This window comes from Scyliorhinus torazame, unplaced genomic scaffold, assembly GCF_047496885.1.
Source record: "Scyliorhinus torazame isolate Kashiwa2021f unplaced genomic scaffold, sScyTor2.1 scaffold_564, whole genome shotgun sequence".
Classification (NCBI taxonomy): Eukaryota; Metazoa; Chordata; class Chondrichthyes; order Carcharhiniformes; family Scyliorhinidae; genus Scyliorhinus; species Scyliorhinus torazame.
In genome coordinates, this window is record NW_027308291.1 from 116,124 (window position 1) to 129,616 (window position 13,493).

Here is a 13,493-nt window from a genome sequence, read left to right on the forward strand (position 1 = left end):
GTACTGACCCTCTGACAGTGCGGCACTCTCTCAGTACTGACCCTCTGACAGTGCGGTGCTCCCTCAGTACTGACCCTCCCACAGTGCGGCACTCCCTCAGTACTGACCCTCCCACAGTGCGGCACTCCCTCAGTACTGGCCCTCCCACAATGCGGCACTCCCTCAGAACTGACCCTCCGACAGTGCGGCGCTCCCTCAGTACTGACCCTCCCACAGTGCGGCGCTCCCTTAGTACTGACCCTCACACAGTGTGGAGCTCCCTCAGTACTGACCCTCTGACAGTGCAGCGCTCCCTCAGTACTGACCCTCTGACAGTGCGGCACTCCCTCAGTACTGACCCTCTGACAGTGCGGCGCTCCCTCAGTACTGACCCTCCCACAGTGCGGCACTCCCTCAGTACTGACCCTCCCACAGTGCGGCACTCCCTCAGTACTGACCCTCCCACAGTGCGGCACTCCCTCAGTACTGACCCTCCCACAGTGCGGCACTCCCTCAGTACTGACCCTCCCACAGTGCGGCACTCCCTCAGTACTGGCCCTCCCACAATGCGGCACTCCCTCAGTACTGACCCTCCCACAGTGCGGCACTCCCTCAGTACTGACCCTCCCACAGTGCGGCACTCCCTCAGTACTGACCCTCCCACTGTGCGGCACTCCCTCAGAACTGACCCTCCGACAGTGCGGCGCTCCCTCAGTACTGACCCTCCCACAGTGCGGCGCTCCCTTAGTACTGACCCTCACACAGTCTGGAGCTCCCTCAGTACTGACCCTCTGACAGTGCAGCGCTCCCTCAGTACTGACCCTCCCAAAGTGCGGCGCTCCCTTAGTACTGACCCTCCCACAGTGCGGCGCTCCCTCAGTACTGACCCTCCCACAGTGCGGCGCTCCCTCAGTACTGACCCTCTGACAGTGCGGCACTCCCTCAGTACTGACCCTCTGACAGTGCGGCGCTCCCTCAGTACTGACCCTCTGACAGTGCGGCACTCCCTCAGTGCTGACCCTCTGACAGTGCGGCACTCCCTCAGTACTGACCCTCTGACAGTGCGGCACTCCCTCAGCACTGACCCTCTGACAGTGCGGCGCTCCCTCAGCACTGACCCTCCCACAGTGCGGCACTCCCTCAGTACTGACCCTCACAGTGCGGCACTCCCTCAGGACTGACCCTCCCACAGTGCGGCACTCCCTCAGTACTGACCCTCACAGTGCAGCACTCCCTCAGCACTGACCCTCCCACAGTGCGGCACTCCCTCAGTACTGACCCTCCCACAGTGCGGCACTCCCTCAGTACTGACCCTCACAGTGCGGCACTCCCTCAGTACTGACCCTCCCACAGTGCGGCACTCCCTCAGTACTGACCCTCCCACAATGCGGCACTCCCTCAGTACTGACCCTCTGACAGTGCGGCGCTCCCTCAGTACTGACCCTCCCACAGTGCGGCACTCCCTCAGCACTGACCCTCCCACAGTGCGGGTTTCCCTCAGTACTGACCCTCCCACAGTGCTGCACTCCCACAGTACTGACCCTCCCACAGTGCGGGGCTCCCTCAGTACTGACCCTCCCACAGTGCGGCACTCCCTCAGTACTGACCCTCCCACAGTGCGGCACTCCCTCAGTACTGACCCTCCCACAGTGCGGCACTCCCTCAGTACTGACCCTCCCACAGTGCGGCGCTCCCTCAGTACTGACCCTCCCACAGTGCAGTACTCCCTCAGTACTGACCCTCCCACAGTGCGGCACTCCCTCAGTACTGACCCTCTGACAGTGCGGCACTCCCTCAGTACTGACCCTCTGACAGTGCGGCACTCCCTCAGTACTGGCCCTCCCACAGTGCGGCACTCCCTCAGTACTGACCCTCTGACAGTGCGGTGCTCCCTCAATACTGACACTCTGACAGTGCGGAGCTCCCTCAGTACTGACCCTCCCACAGTGCGGCACTCCCTCAGTACTGACCCTCTGACAGTGCGGTGCTCCCTCAATACTGACCCTCTGACAGTGCGGCGCTCCCTCAGTACTGACCCTCCGACAGTGCGGCACTCCCTCAGTACTGACCCTCCCACAGTGCGGCGCTCCCTCAGTACTGACCCTCTGACAGTGCGGTGCTCCCTCAGTACTGACCCTCCGACAGTGCGGCTCTCCCTCAGTACTGACCCTCCCACTGTGCGGCACTCCCTCAGAACTGACCCTCCGACAGTGCGGCGCTCCCTCAGTACTGACCCTCCCACAGTGCGGCGCTCCCTTAGTACTGACCCTCACACAGTGTGGCGCTCCCTCAGTACTGACCCTCTGACAGTGCAGCGCTCCCTCAGTACTGACCCTCTGACAGTGCGGCACTCCCTCAGTACTGACCCTCCCACAGTGCGGAGTTCCCTCAGTACTGACCCTCCCACAGTACGGCGCCCCCTCAGTACTGACCCTCACACAGTGCGGCACTCCCTCCGTACTGACCCTCTGACAGTGCGGCACTCCCTCAGTACTGACCCTCCCACAGTGCGGCACTCCCTCAGTACTGACCCTCCCACAGTGCGGCACTCCCTCAGTACTGACCCTCCCACAGTGCGGAGCTCCCTCAGTACTGACCCTCCCACAGTGCGCCGCTCCCTCAGTACTGACCCTCCCACAGTGCAGTACTCCCTCAGTACTGACCCTCCCACAGTGCGGCACTCCCTCAGTACTGACCCTCTGACAGTACGGCACTCCCTCAGTACTGACCCTCTGACAGTGCGGCACTCCCTCAGTACTGACCCTCCCACAGTGCGGCACTCCCTCAGTACTGACCCTCTGACAGTGCGGTGCTCCCTCAATACTGACCCTCTGACAGTGCGGAGCTCCCTCAGTACTGACCCTCTGACAGTGCGGTGCTCCCTCAATACTGACCCTCTGACAGTGCGGCGCTCCCTCAGTACTGACCCTCTGACAGTGCGGAGCTCCCTCAGTACTGACCCTCCCACAGTGCGGCGCTCCCTCAGTACTGACCCTCCCACAGTGCGGAGTTCCCTCAGGACTGACCCTCCCACAGTGCGGCACTCCCTCAGTACTGACCCTCACAGTGCAGCACTCCCTCAGCACTGACCCTCCCACAGTGCGGCACTCCCTCAGTACTGACCCTCCCACAGTGCGGCACTCCCTCAGTACTGACCCTCACAGTGCGGCACTCCCTCAGTACTGACCCTCCCACAGTGCGGCACTCCCTCAGTACTGACCCTCCCACAATGCGGCACTCCCTCAGTACTGACCCTCTGACAGTGCGGCGCTCCCTCAGTACTGACCCTCCCACAGTGCGGCACTCCCTCAGCACTGACCCTCCCACAGTGCGGGTTTCCCTCAGTACTGACCCTCCCACAGTGCTGCACTCCCACAGTACTGACCCTCCCACAGTGCGGGGCTCCCTCAGTACTGACCCTCCCACAGTGCGGCACTCCCTCAGTACTGACCCTCCCACAGTGCGGCACTCCCTCAGTACTGACCCTCCCACAGTGCGGCACTCCCTCAGTACTGACCCTCCCACAGTGCGGCGCTCCCTCAGTACTGACCCTCCCACAGTGCAGTACTCCCTCAGTACTGACCCTCCCACAGTGCGGCACTCCCTCAGTACTGACCCTCTGACAGTGCGGCACTCCCTCAGTACTGACCCTCTGACAGTGCGGCACTCCCTCAGTACTGGCCCTCCCACAGTGCGGCACTCCCTCAGTACTGACCCTCTGACAGTGCGGTGCTCCCTCAATACTGACACTCTGACAGTGCGGAGCTCCCTCAGTACTGACCCTCCCACAGTGCGGCACTCCCTCAGTACTGACCCTCTGACAGTGCGGTGCTCCCTCAATACTGACCCTCTGACAGTGCGGCGCTCCCTCAGTACTGACCCTCCGACAGTGCGGCACTCCCTCAGTACTGACCCTCCCACAGTGCGGCGCTCCCTCAGTACTGACCCTCTGACAGTGCGGTGCTCCCTCAGTACTGACCCTCCGACAGTGCGGCTCTCCCTCAGTACTGACCCTCCCACTGTGCGGCACTCCCTCAGAACTGACCCTCCGACAGTGCGGCGCTCCCTCAGTACTGACCCTCCCACAGTGCGGCGCTCCCTTAGTACTGACCCTCACACAGTGTGGCGCTCCCTCAGTACTGACCCTCTGACAGTGCAGCGCTCCCTCAGTACTGACCCTCTGACAGTGCGGCACTCCCTCAGTACTGACCCTCCCACAGTGCGGAGTTCCCTCAGTACTGACCCTCCCACAGTACGGCGCCCCCTCAGTACTGACCCTCACACAGTGCGGCACTCCCTCCGTACTGACCCTCTGACAGTGCGGCACTCCCTCAGTACTGACCCTCCCACAGTGCGGCACTCCCTCAGTACTGACCCTCCCACAGTGCGGCACTCCCTCAGTACTGACCCTCCCACAGTGCGGAGCTCCCTCAGTACTGACCCTCCCACAGTGCGCCGCTCCCTCAGTACTGACCCTCCCACAGTGCAGTACTCCCTCAGTACTGACCCTCCCACAGTGCGGCACTCCCTCAGTACTGACCCTCTGACAGTACGGCACTCCCTCAGTACTGACCCTCTGACAGTGCGGCACTCCCTCAGTACTGACCCTCCCACAGTGCGGCACTCCCTCAGTACTGACCCTCTGACAGTGCGGTGCTCCCTCAATACTGACCCTCTGACAGTGCGGAGCTCCCTCAGTACTGACCCTCTGACAGTGCGGTGCTCCCTCAATACTGACCCTCTGACAGTGCGGCGCTCCCTCAGTACTGACCCTCTGACAGTGCGGAGCTCCCTCAGTACTGACCCTCCCACAGTGCGGCGCTCCCTCAGTACTGACCCTCTGACAGTGCGGTGCTCCCTCAGTACTGACCCTCCGACAGTGCGGCACTCCCTCAGTACTGACCCTCCCACTGTGCGGCACTCCCTCAGAACTGACCCTCCGACAGTGCGGCGCTCCCTCAGTACTGACCCTCCCACAGTGCGGCGCTCCCTTAGTACTGACCCTCACACAGTGTGGCGCTCCCTCAGTACTGATCCTCTGACAGTGCAGCGCTCCCTCAGTACTGACCCTCTGACAGTACGGCACTCCCTCAGTACTGACCCTCCCACAGTGCGGAGTTCCCTCAGTACTGACCCTCCCACAGTACGGCGCCCCCTCAGTACTGACCCTCCCACAGTGCGGCACTCCCTCAGTACTGACCCTCTGACAGTGCAGTGCTCCCTCAGTACTGACCCTCTGACAGTGCGGCACTCCCTCAGTACTGACCCTCTGACAGTGCGGCACTCTCTCAGTACTGACCCTCTGACAGTGCGGTGCTCCCTCAGTACTGACCCTCCCACAGTGCGGCACTCCCTCAGTACTGACCCTCCCACAGTGCGGCACTCCCTCAGTACTGGCCCTCCCACAATGCGGCACTCCCTCAGAACTGACCCTCCGACAGTGCGGCGCTCCCTCAGTACAGACCCTCCCACAGTGCGGCGCTCCCTTAGTACTGACCCTCACACAGTGTGGAGCTCCCTCAGTACTGACCCTCTGACAGTGCAGCGCTCCCTCAGTACTGACCCTCTGACAGTGCGGCACTCCCTCAGTACTGACCCTCTGACAGTGCGGCGCTCCCTCAGTACTGACCCTCCCACAGTGCGGCACTCCCTCAGTACTGACCCTCTGACAGTGCGGCACTCCCTCAGTACTGACCCTCTGACAGTGCGGCACTCCCTCAGCACTGACCCTCTGACAGTGCGGCGCTCCCTCAGCACTGACCCTCCCACAGTGCGGCACTCCCTCAGTACTGACCCTCACAGTGCGGCACTCCCTCAGGACTGACCCTCCCACAGTGCGGCACTCCCTCAGTACTGACCCTCACAGTGCAGCACTCCCTCAGCACTGACCCTCCCACAGTGCGGCACTCCCTCAGTACTGACCCTCCCACAGTGCGGCACTCCCTCAGTACTGACCCTCACAGTGCGGCACTCCCTCAGTACTGACCCTCCCACAGTGCGGCACTCCCTCAGTACTGACCCTCCCACAATGCGGCACTCCCTCAGTACTGACCCTCTGACAGTGCGGCGCTCCCTCAGTACTGACCCTCCCACAGTGCGGCACTCCCTCAGCACTGACCCTCCCACAGTGCGGGTTTCCCTCAGTACTGACCCTCCCACAGTGCTGCACTCCCACAGTACTGACCCTCCCACAGTGCGGGGCTCCCTCAGTACTGACCCTCCCACAGTGCGGCACTCCCTCAGTACTGACCCTCCCACAGTGCGGCACTCCCTCAGTACTGACCCTCCCACAGTGCGGCACTCCCTCAGTACTGACCCTCCCACAGTGCGGCGCTCCCTCAGTACTGACCCTCCCACAGTGCAGTACTCCCTCAGTACTGACCCTCCCACAGTGCGGCACTCCCTCAGTACTGACCCTCTGACAGTGCGGCACTCCCTCAGTACTGACCCTCTGACAGTGCGGCACTCCCTCAGTACTGGCCCTCCCACAGTGCGGCACTCCCTCAGTACTGACCCTCTGACAGTGCGGTGCTCCCTCAATACTGACACTCTGACAGTGCGGAGCTCCCTCAGTACTGACCCTCCCACAGTGCGGCACTCCCTCAGTACTGACCCTCTGACAGTGCGGTGCTCCCTCAATACTGACCCTCTGACAGTGCGGCGCTCCCTCAGTACTGACCCTCCGACAGTGCGGCACTCCCTCAGTACTGACCCTCCCACAGTGCGGCGCTCCCTCAGTACTGACCCTCTGACAGTGCGGTGCTCCCTCAGTACTGACCCTCCGACAGTGCGGCTCTCCCTCAGTACTGACCCTCCCACTGTGCGGCACTCCCTCAGAACTGACCCTCCGACAGTGCGGCGCTCCCTCAGTACTGACCCTCCCACAGTGCGGCGCTCCCTTAGTACTGACCCTCACACAGTGTGGCGCTCCCTCAGTACTGACCCTCTGACAGTGCAGCGCTCCCTCAGTACTGACCCTCTGACAGTGCGGCACTCCCTCAGTACTGACCCTCCCACAGTGCGGAGTTCCCTCAGTACTGACCCTCCCACAGTACGGCGCCCCCTCAGTACTGACCCTCACACAGTGCGGCACTCCCTCCGTACTGACCCTCTGACAGTGCGGCACTCCCTCAGTACTGACCCTCCCACAGTGCGGCACTCCCTCAGTACTGACCCTCCCACAGTGCGGCACTCCCTCAGTACTGACCCTCCCACAGTGCGGCACTCCCTCAGTACTGACCCTCTGACAGTACGGCACTCCCTCAGTACTGACCCTCTGACAGTGCGGCACTCCCTCAGTACTGACCCACCCACAGTGCGGCACTCCCTCAGTACTGACCCTCTGACAGTGCGGTGCTCCCTCAATACTGACCCTCTGACAGTGCGGAGCTCCCTCAGTACTGACCCTCTGACAGTGCGGTGCTCCCTCAATACTGACCCTCTGACAGTGCGGCGCTCCCTCAGTACTGACCCTCTGACAGTGCGGAGCTCCCTCAGTACTGACCCTCCCACAGTGCGGCGCTCCCTCAGTACTGACCCTCTGACAGTGCGGTGCTCCCTCAGTACTGACCCTCCGACAGTGCGGCACTCCCTCAGTACTGACCCTCCCACTGTGCGGCACTCCCTCAGAACTGACCCTCCGACAGTGCGGCGCTCCCTCAGTACTGACCCTCCACAGTGCGGCGCTCCCTTAGTACTGACCCTCACACAGTGTGGCGCTCCCTCAGTACTGATCCTCTGACAGTGCAGCGCTCCTCAGTACTGACCCTCTGACAGTACGGCACTCCCTCAGTACTGACCCTCCCACAGTGCGGAGTTCCCTCAGTACTGACCCTCCACAGTACGGCGCCCCCTCAGTACTGACCCTCACACAGTGTGGAGCTCCCTCAGTACTGACCCTCTGACAGTGCAGTGCTCCCTCAGTACTGACCCTCTGACAGTGCGGCACTCCCTCAGTACTGACCCTCTGACAGTGCGGCACTCTCTCAGTACTGACCCTCTGACAGTGCGGTGCTCCCTCAGTACTGACCCTCCCACAGTGCGGCACTCCCTCAGTACTGACCTCCCACAGTGCGGCACTCCCTCAGTACTGGCCCTCCCACAATGCGGCACTCCCTCAGAACTGACCCTCCGACAGTGCGGCGCTCCCTCAGTACAGACCCTCCCACAGTGCGGCGCTCCCTTAGTACTGACCCTCACACAGTGTGGAGCTCCCTCAGTACTGACCCTCTGACAGTGCAGCGCTCCCTCAGTACTGACCCTCTGACAGTGCGGCACTCCCTCAGTACTGACCCTCTGACAGTGCGGCGCTCCCTCAGTACTGACCCTCCACAGTGCGGCACTCCCTCAGTACTGACCCTCCCACAGTGCGGCACTCCCTCAGTACTGACCTCCCACAGTGCGGCACTCCCTCAGTACTGACCCTCCCACAGTGCGGCACTCCCTCAGTACTGACCCTCCCACAGTGCGGCACTCCCTCAGTACTGGCCCTCCCACAATGCGGCACTCCCTCAGTACTGACCCTCCCACAGTGCGGCACTCCCTCAGTACTGACCCTCCCACAGTGCGGCACTCCCTCAGTACTGACCCTCCCACTGTGCGGCACTCCCTCAGAACTGACCCTCCGACAGTGCGGCGCTCCCTCAGTACTGACCCTCCACAGTGCGGCGCTCCCTTAGTACTGACCCTCACACAGTGTGGAGCTCCCTCAGTACTGACCCTCTGACAGTGCAGCGCTCCCTCAGTACTGACCCTCCAAAGTGCGGCGCTCCCTTAGTACTGACCCTCCCACAGTGCGGCGCTCCCTCAGTACTGACCCTCCCACAGTGCGGCGCTCCCTCAGTACTGACCCTCTGACAGTGCGGCACTCCCTCAGTACTGACCCTCTGACAGTGCGGCGCTCCCTCAGTACTGACCCTCTGACAGTGCGGCACTCCCTCAGTACTGACCCTCTGACAGTGCGGCACTCCCTCAGTACTGACCCTCTGACAGTGCGGCACTCCCTCAGCACTGACCCTCTGACAGTGCGGCGCTCCCTCAGCACTGACCCTCCCACAGTGCGGCACTCCCTCAGTACTGACCCTCACAGTGCGGCACTCCCTCAGGACTGACCCTCCCACAGTGCGGCACTCCCTCAGTACTGACCCTCACAGTGCAGCGCTCCCTCAGCACTGACCCTCCCACAGTGCGGCACTCCCTCAGTACTGACCCTCCCACAGTGCGGCACTCCCTCAGTACTGACCCTCACAGTGCGGCACTCCCTCAGTACTGACCCTCCCACAGTGCGGCACTCCCTCAGTACTGACCCTCCCACAATGCGGCACTCCCTCAGTACTGACCCTCTGACAGTGCGGCGCTCCCTCAGTACTGACCCTCCCACAGTGCGGCACTCCCTCAGCACTGACCCTCCCACAGTGCGGGTTTCCCTCAGTACTGACCCTCCCACAGTGCTGCACTCCCACAGTACTGACCCTCCCACAGTGCGGGCTCCCTCAGTACTGACCCTCCCACAGTGCGGCACTCCCTCAGTACTGACCTCCCACAGTGCGGCACTCCCTCAGTACTGACCCTCCCACAGTGCGGCACTCCCTCAGTACTGACCCTCCCACAGTGCGGCGCTCCCTCAGTACTGACCCTCCACAGTGCAGTACTCCCTCAGTACTGACCCTCCCACAGTGCGGCACTCCCTCAGTACTGACCCTCTGACAGTGCTGCGGCACTCCCTCAGTACTGACCCTCTGACAGTGCGGCACTCCCTCAGTACTGGCCCTCCCACAGTGCGGCACTCCCTCAGTACTGACCCTCTGACAGTGCGGTGCTCCCTCAATACTGACACTCTGACAGTGCGGAGCTCCCTCAGTACTGACCCTCCCACAGTGCGGCACTCCCTCAGTACTGACCCTCTGACAGTGCGGTGCTCCCTCAATACTGACCCTCTGACAGTGCGGCGCTCCCTCAGTACTGACCCTCCGACAGTGCGGCACTCCCTCAGTACTGACCCTCCCACAGTGCGGCGCTCCCTCAGTACTGACCCTCTGACAGTGCGGTGCTCCCTCAGTACTGACCCTCCGACAGTGCGGCTCTCCCTCAGTACTGACCCTCCCACTGTGCGGCACTCCCTCAGAACTGACCCTCCGACAGTGCGGCGCTCCCTCAGTACTGACCCTCCCACAGTGCGGCGCTCCCTTAGTACTGACCCTCATACAGTGTGGCGCTCCCTCAGTACTGACCCTCTGACAGTGCAGCGCTCCCTCAGTACTGACCCTCTGACAGTGCGGCACTCCCTCAGTACTGACCCTCCCACAGTGCGGAGTTCCCTCAGTACTGACCCTCCCACAGTACGGCGCCCCCTCAGTACTGACCCTCACACAGTGTGGAGCTCCCTCAGTACTGACCCTCTGACAGTGCGGCACTCCCTCAGTACTGACCCTCTGACAGTGCGGCACTCTCTCAGTACTGACCCTCTGACAGTGCGGTGCTCCCTCAGTACTGACCCTCCCACAGTGCGGCACTCCCTCAGTACTGACCCTCCCACAGTGCGGCACTCCCTCAGTACTGGCCCTCCCACAATGCGGCACTCCCTCAGTACTGACCCTCCCACAGTGCGGCACTCCCTCAGTACTGACCCTCCCACAGTGCGGCACTCCCTCAGTACTGAACCTCCCACTGTGCGGCACTCCCTCAGTACTGACCCTCCCACAGTACGGCGCCCCCTCAGTACTGACCCTCACACAGTGTGGAGCTCCCTCAGTACTGACCCTCTGACAGTGCAGTGCTCCCTCAGTACTGACCCTCTGACAGTGCGGCACTCCCTCAGTACTGACCCTCTGACAGTGCGGCACTCTCTCAGTACTGACCCTCTGACAGTGCGGTGCTCCCTCAGTACTGACCCTCCCACAGTGCGGCACTCCCTCAGTACTGACCCTCCCACAGTGCGGCACTCCCTCAGTACTGGCCCTCCCACAATGCGGCACTCCCTAATAACTGACCCTCTGACAGTGCGGCGCTCCCTCAGTACTGACCCTCCCACAGTGCGGCACTCCCTCAGTACTGACCCTCCCACAGTGCGGCACTCCCTCAGTACTGACCCTCTGACAGTGCAGTGCTCCCTCAGTACTGACCCTCTGACAGTGCGGCACTCCCTCAGTACTGACCCTCTGACAGTGCGGCACTCCCTCAGTACTGACCCTCCCACAGTGCGGCACTCCCTCAGTACTGGCTCTCCCACAATGCGGCACTCCCTCAGAACTGACCCTCTGACAGTGCGGCGCTCCCTCAGTACTGACCCTCCCACAGTGCGGCGCTCCCTTAGTACTGACCCTCACACAGTGTGGAGCTCCCTCAGTACTGACCCTCTGACAGTGCAGCGCTCCCTCAGTACTGACCCTCTGACAGTGCGGCACTCCCTCAGTACTGACCCTCTGACAGTGCGGCGCTCCCTCAGTACTGACCCTCCCACAGTGCGGCACTCCCTCAGTACTGACCATCACAGTGCGGCACTCCCTCAGTACTGACCCTCCCACAGTGCGGCACTCCCTCAGTACTGACCCCCCCCACAGTGCGGCACTCCCTCAGTACTGACCCTCCCACAGTGCGGCACTCCCTCAGTACTGACCCTCCCACAGTGCGGCACTCCCTCAGTACTGGCCCTCCCACAATGCGGCACTCCCTCAGTACTGACCCTCCCACAGTGCGGCACTCCCTCAGTACTGACCCTCCCACAGTGCGGCACTCTCTCAGTACTGATTCTCCCACTGTGCGGCGCTCCCTCAGTACTGACCCTCCGACAGTGCGGCACTCCCTCAGTACTGACCCTCCGACAGTGCGGCGCTCCCTCAGAACTGACCCTCCGACAGTGCGGCGCTCCCTCAGTACTGACCCTCCCACAGTGCGGCGCTCCCTTAGTACTGACCCTCACACAGTGTGGAGCTCCCTCAGTACTGACCCTCTGACAGTGCAGCGCTCCCTCAGTACTGACCCTCTGACAGTGCGGCACTCCCTCAGTACTGACCCTCTGACAGTGCGGCGCTCCCTCAGTACTGACCCTCTGACAGTGTGGCACTCCCTCAGTACTGACCCTCTGACAGTGCGGCACTCCCTCAGTACTGACCCTCTGACAGTGCGGCACTCCCTCAGCACTGACCCTCTGACAGTGCGGCGCTCCCTCAGCACTGACCCTCCCACAGTGCGGCACTCCCTCAGTACTGACCCTCACAGTGCGGCACTCCCTCAGGACTGACCCTCCCACAGTGCGGCACTCCCTCAGTACTGGCCCTCACAGTGCGGCACTCCCTCAGGACTGACCCTCCCACAGTGCGGCACTCCCTCAGTACTGACCCTCACAGTGCGGCACTCCCTCAGTACTGACCCTCACAGTGCAGCACTCCCTCAGTACTGACCCTCTGACAGTGCGGCGCTCCCTCAGTACTGACCCTCTGACAGTGCGGCACACCCTCAGTAGTGACCCTCTGACAGTGCGGCACTCCCTCAGTACTGACCCTCACAGTGCGGCACTCCCTCAGTACTGACCCTCCCACAGTGCGGCACTCCCTCAGTACTGACCCTCCCACAGTGCGGGGCTCCCTCAGTACTGACCCTCCGACAGTGCGGCGCTCCCTCGGTCATGACCCTCCGACAGTGCGGCGCTCCCTCAGTCATGACCCTCCGACAGTGCGGCGCTCCCTCAGTACTGACCCTCACACAGTGCGGCGCTCCCTCAGTACTGACCCTCCCACAGTGTGGACCTCCCTCTGTGACACACTCCTCCGATAATGCATTGAGAATGTCGGCGGATTGGGGTGAATCGAAGAACTGGGGGGACGAATTGTCCTTGAGACACATGTCACCAGAATAATAACCTTGAATTAGAACAAGTATGAAGTTACTGTGAATAGCCCCTAGTTGCCATATTCCGGCACCTGTTGAGGTAGGCAAGTACGGGAATTGAAGCGGTGCTGCTGGCCTTGTTCTGCACTGAGCTAAACCAGCCCCTCAAGACAAAGCTGCAGCATAAGGCCACTCGGCCCATCGATCCTGCTGCGACATTCTATCATGGCTGGTCTGTTTACGTAGAGTTATTCTGTCGTTCTGTGCACGAGGCTGCGAGGTCACCACTTAATTCCTTCACAGATTCCAACATCTAACTTTACGGAACAACTTGATCGACGATGAAGGCGCGAAGCTGATTGGAGAAGCCCTGTCAACCATTAAAAGGGCGAACAAGATGGTTCTGTCCATAAACCTCAGCTTCAACCACATCACAGATATCGGAGCCATTCACATCGCAAATGTACGTCTGAGACCTTCTTATCCCCGAGCGGTCAGACTGTAACCCCCCCTCACACCCCACACTCCCCCTCACACCGCCAAACTCCCAACACACCCTCACACTCCCCCTCACACCCCACACTCCCCCTCACACCCCCAAACTCCCAACACACCCCACACTCCCCCTCACACCCCACACTCCCCTCACACCGCCAAACTCCCAACACACCCCACACTCCCCCTCACAC

At 61.9% G+C, this 13,493-nt stretch overlaps 1 protein-coding gene across 1 annotated transcript in view; it reads left to right on the top strand.

The window, feature by feature from the left end:
* The window catches only part of lrrc71 (leucine rich repeat containing 71), a gene marked incomplete at its 3' end in the record, with an annotated part of 49,439 nt that extends 36,172 nt beyond the window's left edge, over positions 1-13,267 (top strand). The window contains exon 5 of the mRNA XM_072494515.1: positions 13,108-13,267. Coding sequence (XP_072350616.1) covers positions 13,108-13,267 — 160 coding nt within the window. The remainder of the gene's footprint in view (positions 1-13,107) is intronic.
* Between the last annotated feature and the right edge of the window lie 226 nt (positions 13,268-13,493).